This window comes from Eucyclogobius newberryi, unplaced genomic scaffold (genome assembly GCF_026437365.1).
Source record: "Eucyclogobius newberryi isolate DKJ021-1_F unplaced genomic scaffold, fEucNew1.0.hap1 SCAF_594, whole genome shotgun sequence".
NCBI classification, from domain to species: domain Eukaryota; kingdom Metazoa; phylum Chordata; class Actinopteri; order Gobiiformes; family Gobiidae; genus Eucyclogobius; species Eucyclogobius newberryi.
The window spans coordinates 1-24,097 of NW_027316272.1; the positions used below are offsets into that span (position 1 = coordinate 1).

At 39.9% G+C, this 24,097-nt stretch overlaps 1 protein-coding gene and 1 non-coding gene across 3 annotated transcripts; one reads left to right on the forward strand and one right to left on the reverse strand.

Moving 5' to 3' along the window:
- Positions 1-6,521: 6,521 nt before the first annotated feature.
- LOC140346354 (inactive rhomboid protein 1-like) lies at positions 6,522-22,887 on the reverse strand. 2 transcript variants are annotated; one of them, XM_072432363.1, is made up of 17 exons: positions 22,632-22,887; positions 17,911-18,019; positions 16,555-16,761; positions 15,270-15,392; positions 14,988-15,130; positions 14,666-14,917; positions 13,379-13,490; positions 13,226-13,300; positions 12,611-12,772; positions 12,431-12,531; positions 10,203-10,266; positions 9,923-10,017; positions 9,350-9,425; positions 8,383-8,483; positions 8,135-8,288; positions 7,317-7,540; positions 6,522-7,234 (listed from the first exon to the last, which is right to left on the reverse strand). In XM_072432363.1, exons 1-17 carry the CDS (start codon positions 22,673-22,675, stop codon positions 7,039-7,041), a joined length of 2,238 nt encoding a protein of 745 aa, XP_072288464.1. In that variant the 5' UTR covers positions 22,676-22,887; the 3' UTR covers positions 6,522-7,038. The 2 variants fall into 2 exon arrangements, with proteins under 2 accessions (XP_072288464.1, XP_072288463.1); XM_072432362.1 differs by having other exon boundaries at positions 17,791-18,019.
- Positions 10,064-10,156, forward strand: trnai-uau (transfer RNA isoleucine (anticodon UAU)). The gene is given in 2 exon segments: positions 10,064-10,101; positions 10,121-10,156. It is a non-coding gene; the product is annotated as a tRNA-Ile (tRNA).
- Positions 22,888-24,097: the final 1,210 nt, after the last annotated feature.

A 24,097-nucleotide genomic window follows, 5' to 3' on the forward strand; every position in this document is an offset into this window, starting at 1 on the left:
GTGTGTGTATGTGTGTGTATGTGTGTGTATGTGTGTATGTGTGTGTGTGTGTGTGTGTATGTGTGTGTATGTGTGTGTATGTGTGTGTGTGTATGTGTGTATGTGTGTATGTGTGTATGTGTGTATGTGTGTGTGTGTGTGTGTGTGTGTGTGTGTGTGTGTGTGTGTGTGCGTGTGCGTGTGTGTGTGCGTGTGCGTGTGTGAGATGTGTGTGCGTGTGCGTGTGCGTGCGCGTGCGTGTGTGTGTGTGTTTAATTAGAGACAGGGCCCATGAGTGGAGGATAAGAGCGCGCCTTCAGGACGGCTGCAGGACACATGGCACATGGTGCAGGACTGTCCTCTGGAGCTGACAGCCCAGTGTAGACCAGTGTTTCACATAAGAATAGCGTCGTTTATGCGTCCTTTCAGCGCACTGCATGGGTTTACCATCTCTGATTAATCACAAGACGCAACGCGACTCTACTGTCGCGTATTAGCTTCATTATAAAGAGCATGCAGGATCTTTTGTCAATGAGCTTTGTTCAAGATGCTTCATCCTCAAGATGAAAGCAAAGATTGTAGAAAGAAAAGCTTGGTAATTAGCGACATAGCATCTGATTACATGCCCCGCTGTCAAAGATTTATTTACCTTTTAAATGGAGGAATTATGGATTTTGTGGCAAATTTAGCGAAACAAACGTTTTCTTCTGGCTACTTGCGACCCAACAACACAATTGATTCTATCAATTTTTTGTCCTTTGTTTGTGTCATTATTCTAACTGTGATTAGTAGGCTTCAGCAAGTAGCAAATTAGTACTACATTTCAAAAACAACAGTGGCTCGAGGGAATGAGTATGCATTTTTCGATACAAGGCTTTGGGAGGATTTCCAGGGGACCGAGCCACAGCCTCTGGGATTACAAATTCCTAAGCCTTTTATTAGTAAAAATAAAGACTGCATCATTCATGTTGTGCTAGAATATCCTTCTATGTTGGCAGTGAAGCTCTAAACGTGACTGACAGGCAGTGAAAGAGGTTGTCCCCTGCCAGTCCAGGTGGTGGATGGGACCATGTGGATTTAAAGGGACTTTGGTATGATCAGACAGGTGCGTAGTGGGACCTACCACCCTCTCCACTCCCCCTCTTACCTGTGTCCCAGTGGCCTCCTTCTCCTGATGGCCCAGTCTGCAGCAAAGCCTGGGGAAAGAGTAGTGCTGCTGCTGATGAGGCCACAATGAGGAGAGGGTCTGTCAAAGGCCACCTGTTGGCCAGCTGGCAGGGTCCCGTTTCAGGCTCAGCTTTCCACTTCTGCAGACACAACATTGTACTGTTAAATATCGACATATTTACTATTACAACATAGATGAACAGAAATACAAAAGTGAAAATACTTATGTTAAAGGGAGCAGACATAAAATTGATTTGTAATTACAGGAATAACGATACTTTTGTTTTTCTAATGATGACATGATGACATGCTTTGTTCTTGCACTTAGTAATAAACTATAACAGTTTGCAGCTTAAATGGTACATATATAGGTCATTATTTTACATAATGTTCATTACGTCATAAGGCGCTGGTACAGCTGGCAGCCCGGTGTAAACGCTCTCTCTTCTTTCTCACACTTATTGTGCTTTATCTCCTATATTTTGTAAATATAGTTAGTATATTTTTTCTATTTTACTGTACGATAGGGACACGCGCTGGAATAGTTTTTTAATTCAACTGTTTTTGACTTTTTTCGGCTGGATTTGAGCGTTTTTCGTTGTGTTGTTGTGACGTGAGCTAGCTCCGAGCGAGCCCACCAGCCCCTCCCCCCGCGCCCTCCGGCCGCGCTAAAGTACGGCGTGTCGTCGGTACACGTTTATATACACGTTTATATGAAAGAGGAACTTCACGAACGATCGGGACACGCACTGGAATCGCTTTAAATTAACTTGTTTTGACTTTATTCGGCTGGATTGAGTGTTTTCGTCGTGTCGTGGCGATGTGTCTTGGCTCTGAGTCCCCCGGCTCCGGCCCCGCCCCCCGTACCGCCCCCCGGCCCCGCCCCCCGGCCCCGCCCCCGGCTCCGGCCCCGCCCCCCGGCTCCGGCCCCGCCCCCCGGCTGGCGCCGTACCGCGTTTACACGAAGGAGGAACTCATGAAACTGCGGAGAACAGTCGTCTTACCCGGAGATCGTCACGTTATCCCGTCGCAATACTGACCTAACCTAATACTGATGTGCAATTCTGTCATATGTGCAATTGCTGTTGGAATTCATGTGCAATTCATGTGCAATTACTGTGAAATTCATGTGCAATCTATGTGCTGTCGTGACACATATTCATGTGCAATTACTGTCGGGATCACATGCAATGGTATTTATTTATTTATTTGTCTATGGGAGTTTTTACTTATTTATAGGAGATCTTCTACTGAAAGTGTTTTTCAGACTTCCTATAAGTGATCTGTTCTTCTGTATCTACCTCTGTATCTACCTGCGTTGCACCAATGAAATTTCCCCATGTGGGACAATAAAGGAATATCTTATCTTATCTTATAAACTGCAACATTTATCCAAACCACTTTCACGTTACAGCGATGGGACCACTGACTTTCAATTGTGTTTATTGTTTGTTTCACACAGGTTTTGGGCCATGTATAACTTTGAGTTGTTCTTAGTAAGCACGGCACAGTGGGCGTGGATAGAATACTCAAACATGCATGAATCGTAATACCATACCAACGCCTCCAGATACACCATTATAACACTCAAGAGTTCATAAAGGTTGATTTGACATAAAACGTGTCCTTTAATGAGACTGCACTAGGGCTGATAATTAAAAAAAAAACACATTAATTAATTCCTCTGACCAGAAAATAATAATATAAGCCATTAATTGAGGTATGAGAAGAAAAGAATAAAGACAACCTCAACACCATTTTAAGTGTGTGTTTATTGCTCGTCTATAATTGTTTCGTACGATGTCCTTGAATGCTCTAAATGAATTATTATGACCGTTATTATGATGATGTGAAATGTCCTGTATCTATGCGCTGGGACATTACCATCAAATCACATGTCATTTAGCGCATCATTAGACTTTAAAGACTAGTGAAGCTACTTCAGGTTAGAACTGAAAAATACAAATAAAGTGGGGGAAGGGTGTGGATCAGTAGCGCGTACATGCCATCCTCTTCATGTCACATTAGCATCTCTAAAGGGTGTGGGGGGCGATGAACAAGTGGAGCTAAAGGACCAAATGAATGAGCAGAAGACATGACAAGATCAAGCATCGAGGAAGAGAGTGCAGGAGTGGAGGTGAGATAATTTCCTATTGGGGGAGGGGGTCAGTATGGAATGGAGAGAGTGAAAAAGGGAAAGGGGTGGGTGGGTGTGGGGGTCTTAATGGCCATGGGTGCTGCCTTTATTAGCCCGAACACCGTCTGCTGATAATGACGGGATGAGACAGAACCCGAGGCGATTTTCCAGAGTCCTTCGTGATTTTCCCCTCTGCCACTGCGACCATTTGTCCGTCATAATTAACTGTCATTAGGAGCATTTATGACAAAGGCGCCGAAAAATGTGGTGCACCAGACATTTTTCGGATATAGATTTTGTGGAAGTGCAAGTCCATTTCTTTTTTAAACTACACAATTTGACAGAGAGACAGCTTTTTCTTGTTTCTTTTGTATCATTTTAGTAAAGACTAAAATAAAGAGTCTCTAGTTTAATTTAAACTAGAGATGGTTCAATTTCTACTTTTTGTATTGGAGGTGGTGGTTTTGGTTTAGTCCAGCTTTAGTCACATTTTTGTAATCACGGGTTTGTCCTGGTTTTGTACTTTTAGCTGTGGTCCAAGGTGTGGTCCAAGATGTGGTCCAAGTTGTGGTCCAAGATGTGGTCCAAGATGTGGTCCAAGGTGTGGTCCAAGGTGTGGTCCAAGATGTGGTCCAAGGTGTGGTCCAAGATGTGGTCCAAGGTGTGGTCCAAGATGTGGTCCAAGGTGTGGTCCAAGATGTGGTCCAAGGTGTGGTCCAAGGTGTGGTCCAAGATGTGGTCCAAGATCCCAAGCTTTAGTCCAAGATCCCAAGCTTTAGTCCAAGATCCCAATAGTCCAAGATCCCAAGCTTTAGTCCAAGATCCCAAGCTTTAGTCCAAGGATTTTTGCAAGATTTAGTCCATCTTGAGTCAAGTTCTTGTCTCAGTTTTGTCCCGTATTAGTCAGTTAATCTTAGATAATACTTTGGAACCTAAAAATCACTGAACTGAAAGTGTTTAACTATCTATTGGCTAGTCACTTTAACCTTCTCTATAAAATTAACTCAAGTGTACAAAGATTATATGTAGAAACAAAGCCTTAAAAGCTCCAAAACTTGGCAGTGATATAGCGTCCCATAGTTTTGGCTGGCCACAGAGGCTCATAAAATGTCAGCTGTTCAAGGTTGAGTCCTTCTGCACAAATAAATGGCAAAACTTCACAAAAAGGTCACTGCAGAAGTTGGAGGAACATTCCGTCTCTCGCCTCAAATAACCTGATGAGTGAAATGTCAAATGGCTTTGACGATCAATATCGCCGACTGTCCAGGGAAAAAGACAGGACTTAATTCTGATGATTATCTGCTAAGACACAGAAATTGCATGGTTAGGCAAGTTGTTCATTTTTTGGCCTATACATTAAGCATAGGACTATTAAAAAAGGCATTTCGAAAAATAATAATATAATCTGGTACATTTATTATCATATATAGCCAACTGCTTCTTTTATAATATAATTCTGAAGTAACCAATATTCCTGTTTAGGACTGCAAGTTAACTAGTAACTATTTTAGTAGTTTACTTGCTAGCAATTATTTGTGTGGATAACTTAAACAATTTCTATGGCAGAGAAATACATTTTAAACCAAATAAATATTGAAATATGTTAACTCAAGGCATCTAGATTATTGGGTAAAATCTGAAATGGCTCATTCTGATTAAATAGTATGGCTGTGTTAGTTATAAATTGTTATTTTGCATGCATTTTAGAGTCTGCAGTTCAAATAAAGAACACGGTTATAAAATTGAATGATTATTATATATGATTATGATGATTATGATTTATTAATGTTACTTGAGTAGCCAAAAAAGTTGTTTTCTCCACTCACTTTTGCAAAGGAAAAATTGTCTAGTTTATATTCCACATTGTTAGCTAGATGGCTAAGCTAAATAATTTGTTTTTTTCCGTCTTCTTTGTTCATTACAATTGTTCATTATACTTAGGATATCTCTGTTTACCATCACCAAACATTTTCCAACAGTTTATTCGTTCAAATAGAACCAACTTTACTATAATAAAAGTAGCTTCCGCGGCTAAGCTAACGAGAAGCGACCTCTGATTGGTTAACGAGAAACACCTGCTTTCCCTAAGCGCGGAGTGATACGTGGTGTTTAGCTACATTTGGCAATATAATATACACTTCTATTTCAAGCAACATAAATTCAATACTTAATTATAATTATGTATTAAATTTATGTTGCTTGAATTTGGTCGTCGTTGTCTTAAAAAGTAGAGAAAATGACCTTAGCTGAGGCTTGTTCATTTGGGATTCAATTGCAATTTGGATCTAGATTTGCGTGTGTCATCTGCTTTTTAAACCCAATTGCCTCCCTCTAATTTGGACACACACTTCGTTAGACTTAATTACTAGACGAGATTTAATGAATGTCACCGCAATCAAGCCTGTTTATGTTAATGCTGGAGTGAGATGGGCTTGTAAAGTCGACATAGAAGCCAACAAGAGCTCTGCACGCTAATAAACCCCTGCTTGAGCTAATGGCATTTAAATATCTTCCAATGACATGGCGGTGGGACACTTTTCAAAGGTCCTCAAAAAAGAGCCCGGGCCTCTTGAGCTGGGACTAGTGTGTTGGCGCCCTCTAGTGGTGACAGCGCATAATGGTGGCAATTCCGGGCCTGAATATAATATAATTTGTCCACAACTATTCATGTAAGCCAGGGGTGTCCAAACTTTTTTCACCAAGGGCTGCATTTTAAAACTTAAACAGGGCAGAGGGCCACAAACAACTTGACAATGTCGAATTTGTTGAATGACAAAGTGAATCATTCGAAATGTAATGTAATTGCGATGAGCCTCCAGACCTTTAATTAGATCCAGAACATTAATATTAGGTTGGTATAACATCAATATGCCTGAATTTTCCCAATTTGACAGTAAAAAGTACTAGTTTTTGTTGTTTGGGCCGACATAGCAGGAAGCTGGAGGGCCATAAAAAATTGGTCTGAGGGCCGCTTTTGGCCCCTGGGCCCTAGTTTGGACATGCCTGATGTAAGCCATACACAGTGTGATGTATAACCTCTAAAGTTTAAAACAATATTCTGGTAAAATAAAAAACAACATATAAACTTAAATAACATATATGGACTAGATATTCTGACAATACAAAAGTGTAGTCTACTGGAAACAAGATTGAGGAAGGCAGACAAGCAGTATGTGTTAAATTGTATTTATTAAAAGGAAGCTAAAACGCAACCATATTTTATGTATTGCCTTCATTAAAAAACACACAAACAAAAAAATCTGTACCTCAAAAAAATGTTGTGCTATTTACACTTATACCACACAGTAAACAAAATATATCCATCAATGAAAGAAGTGCTTTGAAGTAGGCTATGTGGTATAACACACCAACAACTACATTGTTACTACTACAAGTGCATACAAATCATTTTGAAGGCACAGTGTACAGTAAACCGGCTGAACTAATAATGAAATATAAAATCACTTTAGCGTTAAATGCCCTTGTGCCACTAGAGGGCAGTGTTTTATAAGAGATTTCTTCAAAGGAGACTATTAAAAAGCCAAATCTGTACAGATCACCTACTGCTAAAATCACTCATCATTCATTACAAAGTTTCTCATGCAACTCTTCTGTTCTCTGGTGAGTCTTTAGTTCAGAAAGTCAGTGCACATTCATGCAGTCTTCAAAGTACCTTCATAAAAATGTTGTGAAAGATAAGTCAGTCTAACAACAGTCCAGAGGAGCTGCACTTTCTCCTCCTGCAGATGTCAGACTCACAGCAGGTGAGCGTTGAGGTCGTACTTCTCACAGAACTTGTCTGTGATGGGGATGCAGGTCAGGTATTCACACCAGTCACACTTGACAGGATAGACGTAGAAGAGGACAGCCAGGGACGAGAGCAGGGCCAGGAAGATCAGCAGGAAAACACAGATCTGGACCCTCTTCCGGAACATGTCTGAGCGACCGAAGCTGCACAGGGATGAATAAAGGAACATCTTTTATCGGACCATCTCTTTGTAAACATTCCCCTGATCATTCTTTCTTCACGTACCTGATGTATGGCAGGAAGGCAAAGGATAAGAAGAATCCAGATACAAAACCACAAATATGGGCGAAGTTATCAATCCATGGCAGGAGGCCAAAGGAGAAGAAGAAGACAGAGATGGCGAGGAGCTTGGCAAAGGCGCGCCAAGGCCTCTCCAGGATCTGCCAGCTCTGAAACAGCTCCACAAAGAGACAGGCCAGGATCCCGAACTGACTCCCTGCAGGGCCCACCTGACAGAGACAACACACACAAACAACTGTGTGCAATACTCAAATCGAGCCATCTTTAGCCCAACATACTGTGAGTACTGTGCCAATTTTTAAGAAGAGATGTATGATTTTCAGGCACTTAGCAAGAGCATCATGTTACATTTTGTTCATTGTAAACTGCAACATTTATCTTAATGGCTTAGTCGTGGAAACAGTCGTAGAATTGTTGATTTCCAGCTCAAAATTGCACCACTATTTCACCAAAAAAGCAGCAGAATTTAATTTTTGTTGTATTCTTAAAAAGTGACTCCATGACATTATACAGAGTCTTTGTCACTCGGAGTCTTACTTTTTCAAATAATCACAACTAAAGTACGTGGGCGGGGATAGGGGGTAGGTGAGAACAGGAATTCGTGAGCATTTCTGAGCACTCGAGCCTCAGTTGCAGGACAATACAGGACAAAATCAAAACACAACTTTGACGAGGAAACACAGTTGTAACAAGGTTAAAACTGATCCCCCTATAACGTGTCTAACTTTGTGGCATCATAAAAACCGGTAAAGTGCGTAAGATGAGCTCTTTGTTGTCACTGCGAATCACTGACGGCTCCGTACCTCCGCTCTGTACGGTAAGAAGATGGCGGAGGCCAGGTTGCCGGTGATGCCGCTGAGCACGAAGATGATGGAGATGCGCAGCCAGCCGGTCAGCTTCTCCAGATCCCTCAGCACCGTCATCTGGAACACGGCGGACACCAGGCAGTGCAGGATCCTGAAGCCAACAGAAACCCACACAACTCTAATCCCAGCTCGCCAACCCTCGCCGCCATACAGCCGCCGCGTTAAAAACACATGAGAGCAATCACCCGGCGTGGAGGAAGAGAGACAGCCACAGCCTGGAGAACTGGTCTGGGATCTCCGGGTTGAGGAAAGGCAGCAGACCGCAGACGTCGTCCATGCAGGCCACCTGGAGGAGAAGCAACAGGGACGGGTAGAGGCTGCTCGCTCCGGACGGGCGAGATCGTGCGAGATTATGAGACAGTGACTGCAGAGTGATGCCGAGGTCGTGCAGTTCAACGTTTTTCCTGATTAAAACTGAATAAAATGTAATAATGACTCAAACTGTGCAGGGGCGTTTCTAGGGGGTGGACAAAGGTGGCACAGGCCCAGGTGCATGTTATTGGGGGGTACATAACTATTTCTGTTTTTGTATTTTCACTCATAATATTGCACCAGATTTAAACATAAAAGAGTAAATAGACATACATTTTTATACGTTGCAAAAAATTTTACATCTAAGTGTTGAATTCTAAAAAAAATATCACCTTTAAGACTCGGGCCAACCTGTAAAAAGTCCACACACACCCCTGAAACTATGACTAAAATTAGATACACTTTTGCCAACTAAAATAGCTGCTATAATAAAGTTTTTGGATAATAAAGACTAAACAGAAATGAATAAAATGGAGTGAAGACAAGATCTAAGCTTTACCATTTTTTAAAAAACAAATAAACAGAAGAAAACAGATCAGAACGAACAGGAAACAACACATATAGACATCAAATGAACACAAATAGAAACATAATTCCCGGCATATTTGACTCAAATATGACTCTAAACGTCTAAAGAAGACATCTGCACATGTCCTATAAAGTAATGACATAAAATCTATCAAAGTTAAAGAGAAAAAATTAGGTTTAGGGTAAATTAGCATGACATTTCAATCAACTAAAACAAGACTAAAACTAAACATAATCATCTGTCTAAATCTTAACTACGACTAAAATTCATTTCTAGAAAGATGCTTGTCAAAAGGACCACATGTGTCGCACCTGTGAGCAGAGAGTGGCCTCCTCGTGGAAGTAGCCGTGCATAAACTCACAGTATTCTCTGGAAGTTATTTCACATCTGCAACAGAAACACAATCCAAGATAATCACATACTGCTTCTATTTCTGTCAGTTTACTAAGGCCTTCAAATATTTATTTTTTCCTTGTTGATGAGGCCAGAAACAGCATAAGTAATACACAATAGAAATAAAGCTTTACAATGAACATGCTTTTAGTATTAACTGTTGTTTTACCGCTCCACATTTCAGAAAGCATCAATAATATCTGGCAATGCAGGGTTTCCGCAGGGCATTAAAAAGCATAAGGAGGTGAGGTGGTAAAGCAACTTTAATTTACTGGATTTATTTCATCTAAACATGTTAATACTAAATCAAATAACCTGACATAACATAAAACAGACAGCTGCATCGTTTGAAGGAAGCAAGTACTGATAGATTTGATACGATACAAGCTTAAATGTCTTGTTTTGACGTCAGTTTCTAACATTAAAGATCTTGCTGCATTAAAACTCATGAATTACATTTGCCGACACGTGCATAAACGCTGTGGTCTCACCGTCCTTTAGTTCCAATGCAGCAGGGCCGGCCTGTGATGGTGCAGTCGATGTGCGGCAGATTGGTGTGATTCCCAGTGTTATACTTCGTGCAAACCTGAGCAGAAGAGATTCAATTAAATACATTTCAAAGGATGTAGACAGCTCCAGTGGCGCAATCGGTCAGCGCGTGGTACTTATAAGACAGTAACTGCAGAGTGATGGTGAGGTTGTGAGTTCGAGCCTCACCTGGAGCAATGCATTTATTAAAATTTGATTGTTATTCTATGCAAACGCACTCACCGGCCACTTGGTGATGTCATCGGGCCACTCGTGAGGCGATACCGACGCTGGCTCCAGACAAATCCTACAAAACCAACGTAAAACATGTACTTTGAGCACGTACAACAACAGTAGGCGGCGGTAATGTGACACTTGGAGACCAACTGCCACAAAACACCAAAGAAGAAGAAGACTTAATAGAAAATGCAATTGAAACATCATAGCATTTTACATAATCCTTCAACCAAAACTGTCAATCAGCAAAGTACACTCTAAGTACACTCTAAGTACACAGTGGCGCAGAGTGATGGTGAGGTTGTGAGTTCAAGCCTCATCTGGAGCAATAGCTTTAGTTCACAATAAAAGTATTCAGTATTTTAAAGAATAGCTTGTGATTTGTGTTGTTCACCATTTTTTCTAGTTATCTATTGGTTATCTATTAGTTAGATATCTATTGTTAACAAGATCTCAACTTATTGTAAGACCTAGTGGTGCAGGCAGTCAGCACGAGGTACTTCTGAGACTGTAACTACAGAGCGATGCTGAGGTTGTGAGTTCGATCCTCAGATGGTGCGTTTAAGTGTTTTTCCTGTTCAGAAGTGGATGTTTTAAAGACACTCAGTAGCATTAACATTTGAGAGAAGCCTGGAATATTAACTGCTATTCACATAGAAGAATCATATGCACATCAGAAATATAGGGTTAGTAAGTTTTTTACATGTTCCGTAAACATTTGCAAATTGCGACTGTTACAGAAAAGCTGCGATTTCAATTCGGTGATTGTAAAGGTCAATTTGACACATTTATGTTGTATGGTAAGGTTTTGCTTTTATTTTGGTAACTTCCTGTGTAACCGAAAGTGATCGTGAAACGGAAGTCTACTAATCGAACAACGATAAACGGACAAAACATGGACAAACTCAAGGATCGAGCTACAGTCGACAGGGGCACAAGGTCTGCAGTTAAAACGACTGTATTAATTAAAGATTTGAAATGTTTAATTGACGAATATGTTGGGAAATATTGTACTAATGTAATGAGCTAGAAATACGGTGATTTACGGCCAAAATGTCATTGTTTTTTTATTTTGTTCTGTCTAGCTCTTACGTTGGTTGAATGACTAAGAATGGAACCATTAAACGACATTTAACCATCAGTTCTGGCCTTCTCATTCGACAGGACGCTATAAATATATAAATATAAATATAAATATTGCCGCTTTACTACAAGCCACATCCGGAACAAACTTTAGAAGCAAAAGAGTTCAATGGCAAACACAGCTGGGATTTTAAAGTTCAATTCAAACTCCATTCACCGTTCTGCTAAGAATAATGTGAGCTGTTTATCCGTCTTTAAATGCAGATGTGCTCTCGAATCGCTCAGCGTGCAGTAGTTATAAGACAGTAACTGCAGAGTGAACGAAAGAATGAAAGAAGCAGTGGCGTGCGGTGACTTTTATAGATGGGCGATCACCTTTCCCACTGAGCTAAACTCACTTACCTTATCTCAGCGCTAAATGGATTAAATAAGCTCATTTCATTGACCAATTCATTACACAGATTAGCGTTCTGTGTTGTTAAATGACTGCTGTATTTCTAACTAACATCTAATCATTGTGAACGTGAACGTTACAAGCTACAAACAAAGTCTTGTCTCTAAAATCTAGTTTTTAAGTCCATTTGTTGAAACACACTGCTTCTCTGATTGCCATGATCGCACGCCACTGGAAAGAAGCTAATATCTCACCTCATGGTAGAGAAAACGGTAATCATCTGGACACATTACCACCATTCAGAAGTCATTTTCAATCTAACGGTACCAATACATTAAATTTAGGGACCCTCAAAGACACTTTACATTGCATAACACCCCATTTTTAAGTGAGAATGGTGCACGAGAGCCACAACCTCCCCCTGTGACTCCTGGCGCTTCCCACGCTCTCCCATCCAAGAACTAACCAGGCTTGCTCAGCTTCTGACGAGATCGGGCAATGACACGGTGGTTTGGCCTGAAACTATATAATTAAATAATAATAACTGAATCTAGCCTGAGCTCGATTCGCCCTGCCTTAATCCATTTGAATAAAAAAACATTTGATCGAGATAGAATTCAATGAGAATAAAGACAAGAAGAAGACTGGCATTGCTAGCGCTATAAAACAAGACTGTTCAGATATTCCAAAACCCTTTACAACATCCACCATTTATTTCAATTTTGGTCTGACGGCCCAATCTTTTTTTTATCATTACCTGGGATCCTGATGACAGACTGCCCCAAACTGCCGCACTTTCCCGCTCAGATTGGCAGCGCTGGGGTGTTGAGGCCACTTCACCCACACCGCTAGAGTACTCTAAGACCAAACACAAAACTCTAGGCTGGATATCGGTGCAGGTTTTGGTACAAATATGTCTTGTTTTGCAGTATTTTACCGAGCACTCCTCTTGTAACGTCTGCAGGCAGCCGGAGCGGTCATTTCTCACACAGCAGCCGGACTCTCTCTCCCGCTCCTTAATCTCCTGCATCAGACCGTGGATCTCCTCGTCTCGGCGCATACACGGGGAAAACTTCGCTCCCAGATGGATCAACGCTTCCTGGAACATAGTGCAATATAAGATAATATAAGATGAGATAAGATAATCCTTTTTTGTTAAAAAAAAAACACTCTTCATAGAAGAACTCTTATAAACAAAACAAAAACTCTTATTAACAAAACTCCTCTCATATCTTAATAGGGAATGGAGGAAAAATAAAAAATAAAAAGATAAAAATGAAAATAAAAAACAAAATTAAAATTAAAATAACAGAATAAAGTAAATTAAAAATAGCTAGCATAAGACTAAATAATACTAATACTAATGGCAAGTAAACAAAACACTCTTGTTTACATCAGTTGTATGCACATGAATATGGCCTTAATTGCTTGTGAGTACGACAGTAATTGCACATGAATATGACGGGATTGCACATGGTTAATTCAGTATTGCAATATAAATATATAAACTCGGGACAGTTACGTTGCAGAGGAGGCAGGTTACTGTACTCACTGAGCTGGGGCCGACCCAAAAGTTCTGCTGTTGCACAAACCGGACGTTCTCGTAGACGCCTTTGTTCCTCAGTACCTAAGCAGAACAGATGGCACAATGCACATTTCAAAGAGGCTAATAAAGTTAAATGCTATTTAATTGAAAATGACTCACAGAATCAACAGTTTCATGTTGTGAAAATCCCACAGGAGCGATTCCATAAATAGTGACAGCCAAACCGGTGATGAGCAAATGGACAAATGTGATCCAGTAGGAAAAGAAAGGCCTAAAAGGATTGATTGACACATTTGAATTTACGCTCGGTATAACATAATTCTTAGCATTTGATCAGTTTGTGTACTTTATTTAGTTTGTTTGGTTTGCATTATAAAAAATCTAAAGACATATTATGCAAAATCAACTTTAATGAGCTTTTAACCTTGTTTCAATGTTTTTCCCTCGTCATTATCGTACTCAAACTTGTATTTTGTGTAATCCTGGACTGTCCTACAAGCTCAGAAAATTCCCGTTTTCCCCTAACATCTATCCACATCCCTGTACTTAGTTGTGATTATTTGAAAAACAAACACAAGAGCAATATAGAGTATGTTGGGTTCTAAAATGTCACTTAGCCTTCTTTCATAAATAAAACAACTGTAAATCTGCTGCATCACTATGGAGAGGCGGGGTCAATGGACTAGTTTCTAGTTACTATTACTATTAAGTTTCTATTGCTAAGCCGTTTTAGATCAATTTTGCGGTTTACAATGACAAAAATGTAAAATGATGATGTAATTTTGTTCAATACCTGTCAAAGTTGCACTATGTAACACATTTTAAAGGACAAATATTATGCATTATTTATATTGTTACTGGCCTTTAAACAATCTCTTGAGAACCTTTACTTTGGGAATTCATCTTTTAGAACAAAAAAACACCCTTTTTTTTCTCCAAAAACAATATAACTTTGCGACAGCGTTGGGAGACGCCAGGGTTACTGAGCTTTGCCTCCATCTACTGGCTGCATAGGAGCTTACACAATTCAAAAATCAACATTGTTTGCTAATGCAGCTGCCTGCCGATATCCTGGTTTAAGCACGCAGTCGCAATGATCGTGATTTGACGGGAGAAATGCATAGAACGAGTCCAGCGATGATTTATAAAGACGATTCTCAGAGCCACGTCACACGTCTGGGAATGAATGGAGAGTAGCATGAATGAAGCTAAATGCATCTCCAGGTATATTTTTGATGAGGGAACAATGTTAGAAAATGGTTAAAAGCTCAAAAAAGTACACTTTGCACAACATGTGTGCTCTAAACTTGATTTAGACCAGTTACAGACCCAGTTTGAAGAGGTAAACCGGCCTAGTGAAGACTAAAATATGCTTGATTGTTTTGTTCTTCAAGTTGTATGATCGTGTGTGATACAAGTTTAATTCTTCTTCTTCACTAGTCTTGCCTGTGATCGTCCATGTCCTCGAGCTGCCTCTTGACGTAGCTGTCGATGCGTTTGCGGTAGGTGCGGTTGGTGAGTCGCCCCACAATGCCGAGCCCGTACGGCCGCTTCTCTTTGGCGAACAGCTTCTTCACCGGCACCACGATCTTCTGACCTCTCTGCTGCGGGTCGGCGCTCACCACTTCCTGTTTTAACCGCACTTTCGGCTGCACCAGGGAGCCGTCTTTCGCCTTCCTCCAGCCTCGCTCCAAGGGCCTAGACCGATCGGAACCATTCACTATCACTTCTGTATCTATTCTGTAGATCGTTACAGGACGTGACTCACAGCATAAGGTGACTTCTCTCCAGAACAATGCGGTTCAGAGCGCTCCCGGTCAGCTCCGCCTCTTCTGTTTGGTCCATGTTGGCTTCAGATGGTGTTTCGAAGACTTCATCGGCGTAACTGGAAATGTCGTCATGCAGGCCCTCCTGAAGAACACGAGGTGACAATGGTGTACAACGTTATAGGAAAACCTTATTTCTAGAAGAGAATGTCCACTCTTCGGTCTTCGATTTCTAAACTGGTCGGAGGCTGTCTGTATTGTTTGTTCTGGTGATTTAAACTTACTCTAGTGAAGAAGGAGGTGTCTAAGTCATCAGGGAAGTCCACAGTGTCGTCCTCAAAGAAACTGGGAGGCATGAAGCTTCGTTTGCGGCATCTCCCGGCTGTGTTGTCTCCTATAGTCCGACCCTGATAAAGGAAACAAGAATTCAAGTACATTTTAGAACTCTTATGTTGCTCTTGATTTGTTATTATCAGGGGTGGAAGAAGTACTTAATGGTGTTGCTTGAGTAAAAGTACAAAGAAATTACTCAAGTAAATGTGAAAGCAGCACAAAAAAAAGCTATTACTACTAAGTGAAAGTTTTGAAGTACTGTTTGAAAGTGTATTTAAAGAGTAAAAGTATTTCACACATATTCTAAGTACTGTTTGAGCATTAAATGTTGTGATTTTGATGAACAATGTTGTAGATCTTTGGTCTAAAGTAGCCATTTCGAACAACTTCCGATAGTTGTTAATGAATGTGCTAAAAACTAACTTAAGTAAATCAAACCATATAAAGACAGTTCAGTCCAGTTGAAACATGTTATAGAGTAGATTTTCTCAAATGTAGTAAAAATAAAAAGTATCTACTGTAAAAATTAATTAAGTAAAGTACTATAGCTAAAAAAGCCCAGTACTTCGTTACTTTCCCCCACCGGTTACTACACTGTTATATCAATCCTTCATTAATCTTATGTTGTACTGTTCTATTGTTGTTTTATCTGTTTGTGTTTTTGTGTTTATGGAAAAGAATTTCTGCTTGGTATAATAAAGTCTCAGGTCTCAAATTCAAAGCCTAGATTATACTGGAAAAAAAATTAAAATAAAGTATGTTTTTTTCTGGTTTTAATATAAGATAATAAGAAAAAAAAAGGAAAAATAATTAACTTGACCTAAATCCTTTACAGTCAAACAGTTTTCGCATTGGAAATCAAACTTAGTCCACATGAACCACAAAGCAAACATCATCTGTTTAGTTCAGGATTAAAAATGCAGTAGTTAGACATCTGCCCTTTGCCACTGCCATACATCAGCGTGATTTAATCCTGTACGTGCAAATCCCATAATACACTGGAGGAAGCTTATCTCTAAGATGACCACGACAGTTCATAATGCAAGATCACACGTTGCTGTTTTTATTGTACTTAATGAGGTAGGATCAAAGTATGTACCTACGTCATTAAGTGTACTAACATGTATTACTACTATTACTACACTGTAGTAATAGTAAAAGTTAGGGTTGGAGTACAACTGTAAAATATGTGTTAGAAATGCTCAATGACAGCTTGAATAAGAGTGTATTGTGGACCTTCATCAGTGCAGCCGCCGCCTTGAGGCTCATGACTGCCACAGACTCGCGCTTGTGTCGTCGTGGCAACCGGTTGAGGGCGGAACGTGAGCTGGAGAAAGAGCAGAGGGAGGCGGTCCCTGAGGTGACAGGCGTCTGCGTGATGCTGAGACCGTCCACTTCATCCGCCATCCTGAAGGCCCGCCCCCTCGCCAGAGGGTCAACAATCTGCACATGTGCACAGGAGAGGTCAGGAGGCAGTTACATATTACTAACATGCAAAACTCTTCTGTCTTTTTATCTTTTTGTTTGTCTGTTTAATCTCTCAGCATAAAAGCTTTCACATGGAAACAACATTGTAGAAGCTTAACCTACATATGTTTTATTATTTTATTTAATCCACAAAGATTTATAAAGATCATAAAGAACAGCCTTAAGCACCTACACACACCAGAGGTTACAATCTTGGACTTAACAAGATGTTGTTGAATCAAACAGAAGGATTTGTAAATGTATGTACATTTTTAATTTTAAACTTTATCTACAAAAAATATTCAAATTGAAATGTGTCTACTTTTATACTTCTGCTACTTACTCAGTTACCTTACTTTTGTTTTTATGTTCACTTACATTTATGTAAGTAAACACAAGAATAAGTTTCACACTAATATCTGTAAATATAAGATTGTTTTCCTGTCTCCAAAATCCAGAATAATATCCATCTGCATTTTTCATACATTGATTTTCCTCTTTCCGAGGTCAAATGTGCATGATTGATGGGTGGATTAGCCAGTGAAAACAATAATGGCTGCTTACGAGAAAAAAACAAAAACTTTGCGAATTTAGTCCGAATCAATGGGCAAACCACAAAACCTAAATGAAAGATGACCAATATCTATCATTTGTTTCATATGAGTCACTAAAACAAACTAATCTTTACACGGTTCTGTTTGAATTTGCCTCAAGGCGCGACAGAGGAGCGGTGACCAGACGCCATGTAAAATATTGGAGAAGTGTGTATTCTGGATCCCAAAAAATGAAACAAGATTATTTATCACCAATTCTTAATTGAGTTATCTGGCATGACCCCCAAGATCTGTATTTAGTAGCAGCACTCAGATACATACTAGTCCACAGGGTACTTACAAGCAGAAAATCCCATATCTCTAATATTATGAACCCTTTAAATAAGTAGGAATGTAAAAGGAGAAGAGTGAGGTGAGGTGAGAGTGAAAGAAGTGCATGTCCGTCCCATACCCTCTGCATGCCCCAGTGCTGGTGGGAGGGGTGAGGGGGTGGGAGGTACAGGGGGGGAGGGGTCTCGGTGCTTGCCACGGAGAGGTTGTCCTGACTGTGGAGCTCCATGTCCCTGATCACCTGCGCCTTCAGCCCCCCGTACAGCTGGCTGCAGTGCTGAAGGCTCCTCCTCCTCCATCTCTGGGTGCTGTCGCTGTCCTTCCCCACGCCGAACCAGTCCGCCGTGCCCCTGGGGAGAGAGCGAGAGGGGCATACATCAAAGATCAACCTGGCAAATATTCATGTACCACAAAGGAATGCATGTGTTTGTAGTACACACTGTAAACGTCACTTTAACTCTTCAACTGTAAAATAATGCAGCTAGAAATGAGGGATGTCAAATAGGAGTAGGCGATATTGAAAAAATAATAATATTTTTTGGAATATCCTGACAACAATATAGGTGTTAAAGGACAAATATTACACATTATTTGTATTAATTGCCTTTCAACTTGCTCTTGTTTTGTGCATTTACTTTGGTGTGTCACGTTTAAGAAATAAAAACGACAATAAAAAGCCGAGGTGGTGAAACTGGTGAAATCCTGGATTTAGAGTCAAGATCCTGCTATTATTTTGTGTGGAAAATGAGTGTCTATTGTCAAAAGTATTATTATGATTGAAATTGGTATCGAGTATTGAGCCTGTTCCCTAGTAACAAAATTGAGACTAACACTACAATTTACATTATAGTTTTAATCTTACTGTTTATGGCTTATGTATTATTTTACTTTATTATTCAGTAATTGATTTAATTAAGCTGATCTCAAACATGAGGAAAAATGATTAGTGTTAGTCAGATGATGCAAACTAGAGAACATTTAAGATTTCACTGCTTAAATTGCTTTTTCTTTCATTTGATATCGACACATCCATAGCTAAAACTAAAGGTGCATTGCGTAATGTTTCTGGTGCAGGTCATTAGTCATCTGTTCTTTCAGTACCGGTAAATCCCTTGAAAAACATGCATTCTTACTGTCAACGAGGTCTTCTCTCCACGGATCTGACTTTCATTTTACAAGCCAGTGTTTTAACGATGACATTTTAGATCGTTCTGCTAAAAACACACAGCCTGAAGCACATCTGTGGGTCATTAGCTAATGGTTTTTACATTTAAAAGACAAGTCATCAACAAATCTAGTCCTGGCACCAGAATGAGTAAGTTGTGATTGTTTAACCTGTTTGTTTTATATGCACCACAAGCTGTAACTGAGCTTTATCCCAGCGTGTCCTCTGCAGATAAAGTATTACATGTTGTGTGCATGTAATAATCATCTTATTACATGCACACAACATGTAATACTTTATCTGCAGAGGACACGCTGGGATAAAGATGAAAAATATCCTTAAACATCCTTTCATCTCTTTCTTTCATCCAAGGCCCGACTGGAGCAGACAGCAGATGTTGCCTTAGTGTGAGCTTAGCGTAGATGGCAGGACTTAACATTAAGTGTATATTAGGGTATAGAAACGCAACAAGAAGACTGTGGTTTTGCTAAATGAAAGAACATAGAGCTCCTGCAGTTGTCACGCTATCCCAAACTTGATCAGAGTTTCAGAGATAGTGGATTATTTTTGTGCACTGTGATGTACAAATGTTCGAGGACAGAAGAATTACAGAGCTTTACACCGGATTGACAAAGCACCAGAGTCAAGCCTCACATTTAGCTACAAATGTACTTCCGCATCAATTTGGGATTGTGTATTGGGGATTTCATAAATTGTACACCGTAATTTTCGGACTTTAAGCCACTGCTTTTTTCCCACGCTTTGAACACTGCGGCCCACTCACCGGTGCATCTGATTTATAGATTTTTACTGGCTAACGGCCACCAGGGGGCACTCTAGCAGGAAGCGCAAGCATTTGATGCACTGTAGAAGAACATGTCAGTGGACTGTGGTTACTGTCCAGGGGACACGTCCTTTAAGCTTCAAAATGCTGTGCACTTTATTACAATCCAACTTATATTCACAGAGAAATTAGTCTAAGGAGGAAGTGAATCTAGACGCTGCTGAACACAAAGACACAAGCAGAGCGCAGACATGCGATATACAGCGGTCTGCAGTATAGAACCTGCCAAAATGAAATGAGACTTTCTTGGCCAGACCTGACCCCTGCATCACAACCGTGGACCATCTTTATGTGTCAATATCTCATGTCACATTGTGGGTACCTGTGGCTTTGGTGTGGATTTGCACAATTGATTTCTTCTTTGTAAATTTTGTTGGTATGGCTTTTATTCAGGAGCGCTCTAGAGCTTGAAAATTACGGTAGTTATATAAGCAAAATAAAGTAAAAGTAAAGTAAAAAAAAAGAATCACAAATGCCTTTCAAAAAACAGTGTTAGCATAATTGATTGTTTAATAAACTCACAAACTAAATTAGCCGATTTAGGACAAAACCTATGCAATCTAAGCTCTTTATAAGGACACTTGGATCAGGTGAGAGTCACTAATGTTTAATCTGATTAGTTTTTTAAGATGTGTTAATATTTATTGCTTCATTTAATGACAAAGATAAACGCCAAGAGCTGCATTTCAGGCGTGTTGCATATTGAAGGGTGGCTTTGGAATTTTGATTAAAAAAAACTATCCAATGAATGAAGAAAACTATGATAACCACAGGTACTAAGCCACCAAAGGAAAAAAGTACATAGTAAACATATCAACCCTCACACTATGCAATATTTGTATTGTTATTTTCACATAAAACATTAAACATGATTTTAGCACCTTTGCTTTAGCATCAAATGTTTCGTAATTTAAAATATTGTATTTACTGAAAGCACACATTACTTTACATCCGTTGGGCAGTCCCCCCTCAGGATTTGTGTAAACTGACAGCAGAAGGAACTGCCATGGGGAAATAAACAAAAGTTAGCTAGCTAGCAGTTGTAATGAATGTGATTGGACAGAAGAAATGCGTAGAACTAGTCGAGAGTTGATTTATGGACTTAAAAACAGCTTTTGTGTAGCAAATCTGGGAAATGTAAGTGTTTTTGTTAGGCTCAGTAGGAGCAGATAACCAGGATTCATGAAACAAGCATGAATTAAGATAAATTACAACTCCAGGTACGGTTTTGAAAGAACAATGTTATACCATTATTATTAAGAACTCAAAAAGTCAATGTTTATGTTGTTTGCCTATAACTAGATGCCTTGAGCTGCTTTGAGTTACGTCAAAGACACTTCTCCTGGCTGCGACAGGAATGACATCGAAATCCAAGCATCCCCAAATTTCCCCCAATTTTGGAATTCAATATGAAGGGATCATGTCATATATCCAACAGTTACATCCCCAGTATATACCATGTTCCAGATGTTTGGCTTTAAGCTGTAACCTGCTTATTCATTCATTGTTTTCCTCCAGTCTTTATGTTAAGGAGGAGGCCTCAGAGGGGGAACTGTTTAGAGAGCACAAGTCAGGCATAAACACTCCAACTCCATCCTGCAGACACACTCCAGCTGGGGACACCTTTTATGGCTGCACGGGGGCGGCGTGACAATGATTGTTGTCCTCCCACAGAGAATTCCATCTCACATTATGAGTAGGATATTTCCACTTTAGAGCGCAAAATGAGTTCTAGACAATGTTTATGTAGATCTAGAGTACTTATGTATTCTAATCTCTGTTGTTTAAGCAGAAGACTAAATAAAACAACCACAAAAGCCATCTATAAATCATTAAAACCCGCAGTAGGACATGTGGACGGCTTCCATGTCCCGAAGCAAAGGAGGGACAGCTCAAAAACTACGCTTGATTATTGCATAAACATCAATAATTTGATCAGGGACAAAAGCCCAGAGGTGCGTGAGGAGCTGCAGAATACACAACGGACATAAATCAAAGCCATGGCAATAATAACTGTTTAAAGATCAGTCATGCCCACACAGGGATCAGATCACACTGTCTTTTGTCACGGTCTGGGTTCACATTCTAAACTTGCCCTGAGGTGATGCTTCGTTTGAAATGATATCTCACTTCCCGCTTGAATAGAACGTTTGTATAAAATCCTGATTGATCGCATTATTCAATATCATGACATATTAAAGTCTTATAGAAACTTTTACAATAGATCTGATGGAAGTTAATGGGTCTACGTGTAATTTATGTTCAGCTAATATGCTCTGGGGGAGAAAATGCATTTTTAAAGATGCACTATGTATCTTTTCTGGTGCCTAGAATGTTCCACAGTTTGGCATTAAATTCTATCTTCCATTTATTCAAGGTGTTTTAAATGCACAAAAACATGCTGTGAGCAGGGCCTCTTTACAGACCTGACCTGCTATTTGGCCTAGTGGCATCTCCTGCAGGTTTCCATGGAGACGGACAGTTAAGTTTAATGCCATACTGTGAAACATTCTAGACAGCTTAATGTGAAGAAACACATTTTGAGAAAAGAATTACCAGTTTGTTTGTCTTTTTGATTCAAGTACAATAATATTTTTATAATAATATAATAATACTATTAACCACTGTATTATCATATATATATATGTTTGTGAAGTGAAGTGTTCGGCACAGAGCGATCCATTCTACTGAATAAGCAATATTAAAATTAAATAAATTGAATAAAAAGAGAATGTTTAAGATACATATTTTAAATGGTACAAGGTCAGAACTGCATGATTAATATTGATTCAATGTAATATTTTTGATGGAAAATGTTTCATGACGAAGAGTTACTATGAATGTAATGTTTGTATTGTAAAATGTATGACCACTTGAACCCCAGGAACAAAAGTCTTTAGAATAGTAAAGACTAATGCGAGTTGAGCACCTCCTGCACATGTCGTGTCCTCACCTGTCTCCAGTGCTCCAGGACGGACTGAGTCTGTTTTGGCTCATACCTGCTCCTCTGGGCGTGAGCAGTGCATCTGTCCAGCCTCCATCACCCTCGCTTTACGTGTCCTGCACTGTTGTCCTCGCCCAACCCTCTGCCCTGATCCCGCCTGATCCGCGTCAGAACCGCACAAAATTGTTCCATCGGGGGATTTCCCTACATCCAGTTATGTAAAAAGAATCACAGCACCGGCGCCCCAGTTTGGGTCATCAAAGATTGGATGGAAAGATGAGGAATTCAAACTATAGACTTGCAAAAAGGAGTCAAAAAGTGGCCTCTGTTTTGTGTCAAAAGGAATAATCCACTTTTGTAAAATGCGAGCGGTCAGTTCTAAAGTGATTGAAGCTGTTGCATGGGAAATTGAAGCTTAAAAGAAGGGAGAGGAAGAGGTAGGAGAGGATACACAAAAGGAGGGGGGAAGGCGGGCTCAAGAACTTGCTCAAACATGTCAAACTAACTACAGAGCATGGACGTCGGACACTACGGCACAATATACGAGTTTGAATGTTTTGAGTGATTATTGGACGTGACTGAATGGTAAATCTAGATTAGTTAGAGTGACTTTCAGAATATTCTAGTGAAACTAAATTGAATTCTGTCAAATAGGAAAAAAAACGTTTCACCACTCATCCAAGAAGCTTCTTCAGCTCCTCTGACAAATATAAGGCAATCGTTTACTAGTCTGAAGAACACTGAAACTAACACTCTATTTGCAGTATATTTTGCAGAATCGTTTCATGCCCCTCATGGGTCATCCTCCAATAAACACACACACACGATCTTTTTTGTTGTTTTGGTTTTTGGAAGGAGTTGTGAAGTTGTACCTTCTTTCCTGACTGATAAATCCACTTGAACCACCTCTTCTCCTTTCACAAGATCTGAACTGCACTGTCCTCAAAGCTGTGGTAAGTGGCTCTGAGATGGAGCTGCACGACAGACTTGAATCGTTCAGATATATTAATCTCAATTCACGTATTTGACAAGTTTGGATATGGGCCTCGTATTTGAGTATTTGACTTGCTTCCAAATTCCTTCATTCTTGACTTGTATTCCCATATACAAGACTTTTTTCCAATGGGATGAATTGCATTTACTCCAATGGTAAATTGATTTTCACATTTCAAGCTAAATGGTCTTGAAACCAGACCTAAATATTAATACAGGTTCTGCAGATGACATCACAACATTAGGACTTGTAGAATCGAGGGGCAAATTTGGAATTGATTGGGTGGGTAATGAAATGTTCTCCTGTAGGAGCTCAAAACACAAGCTACTACAATCTAATAACAAATATTAAAGTCTACTATTTAGTTTGTACCTGACAAAAAAGAAAATCAGGTCAACAGTTGTAGAAAAGCAGATAACAACAGGAAAACTGCAGCTACGTTCACAGTTATCCTTTATCTGTGGAGAGACTGGAAGTGTCC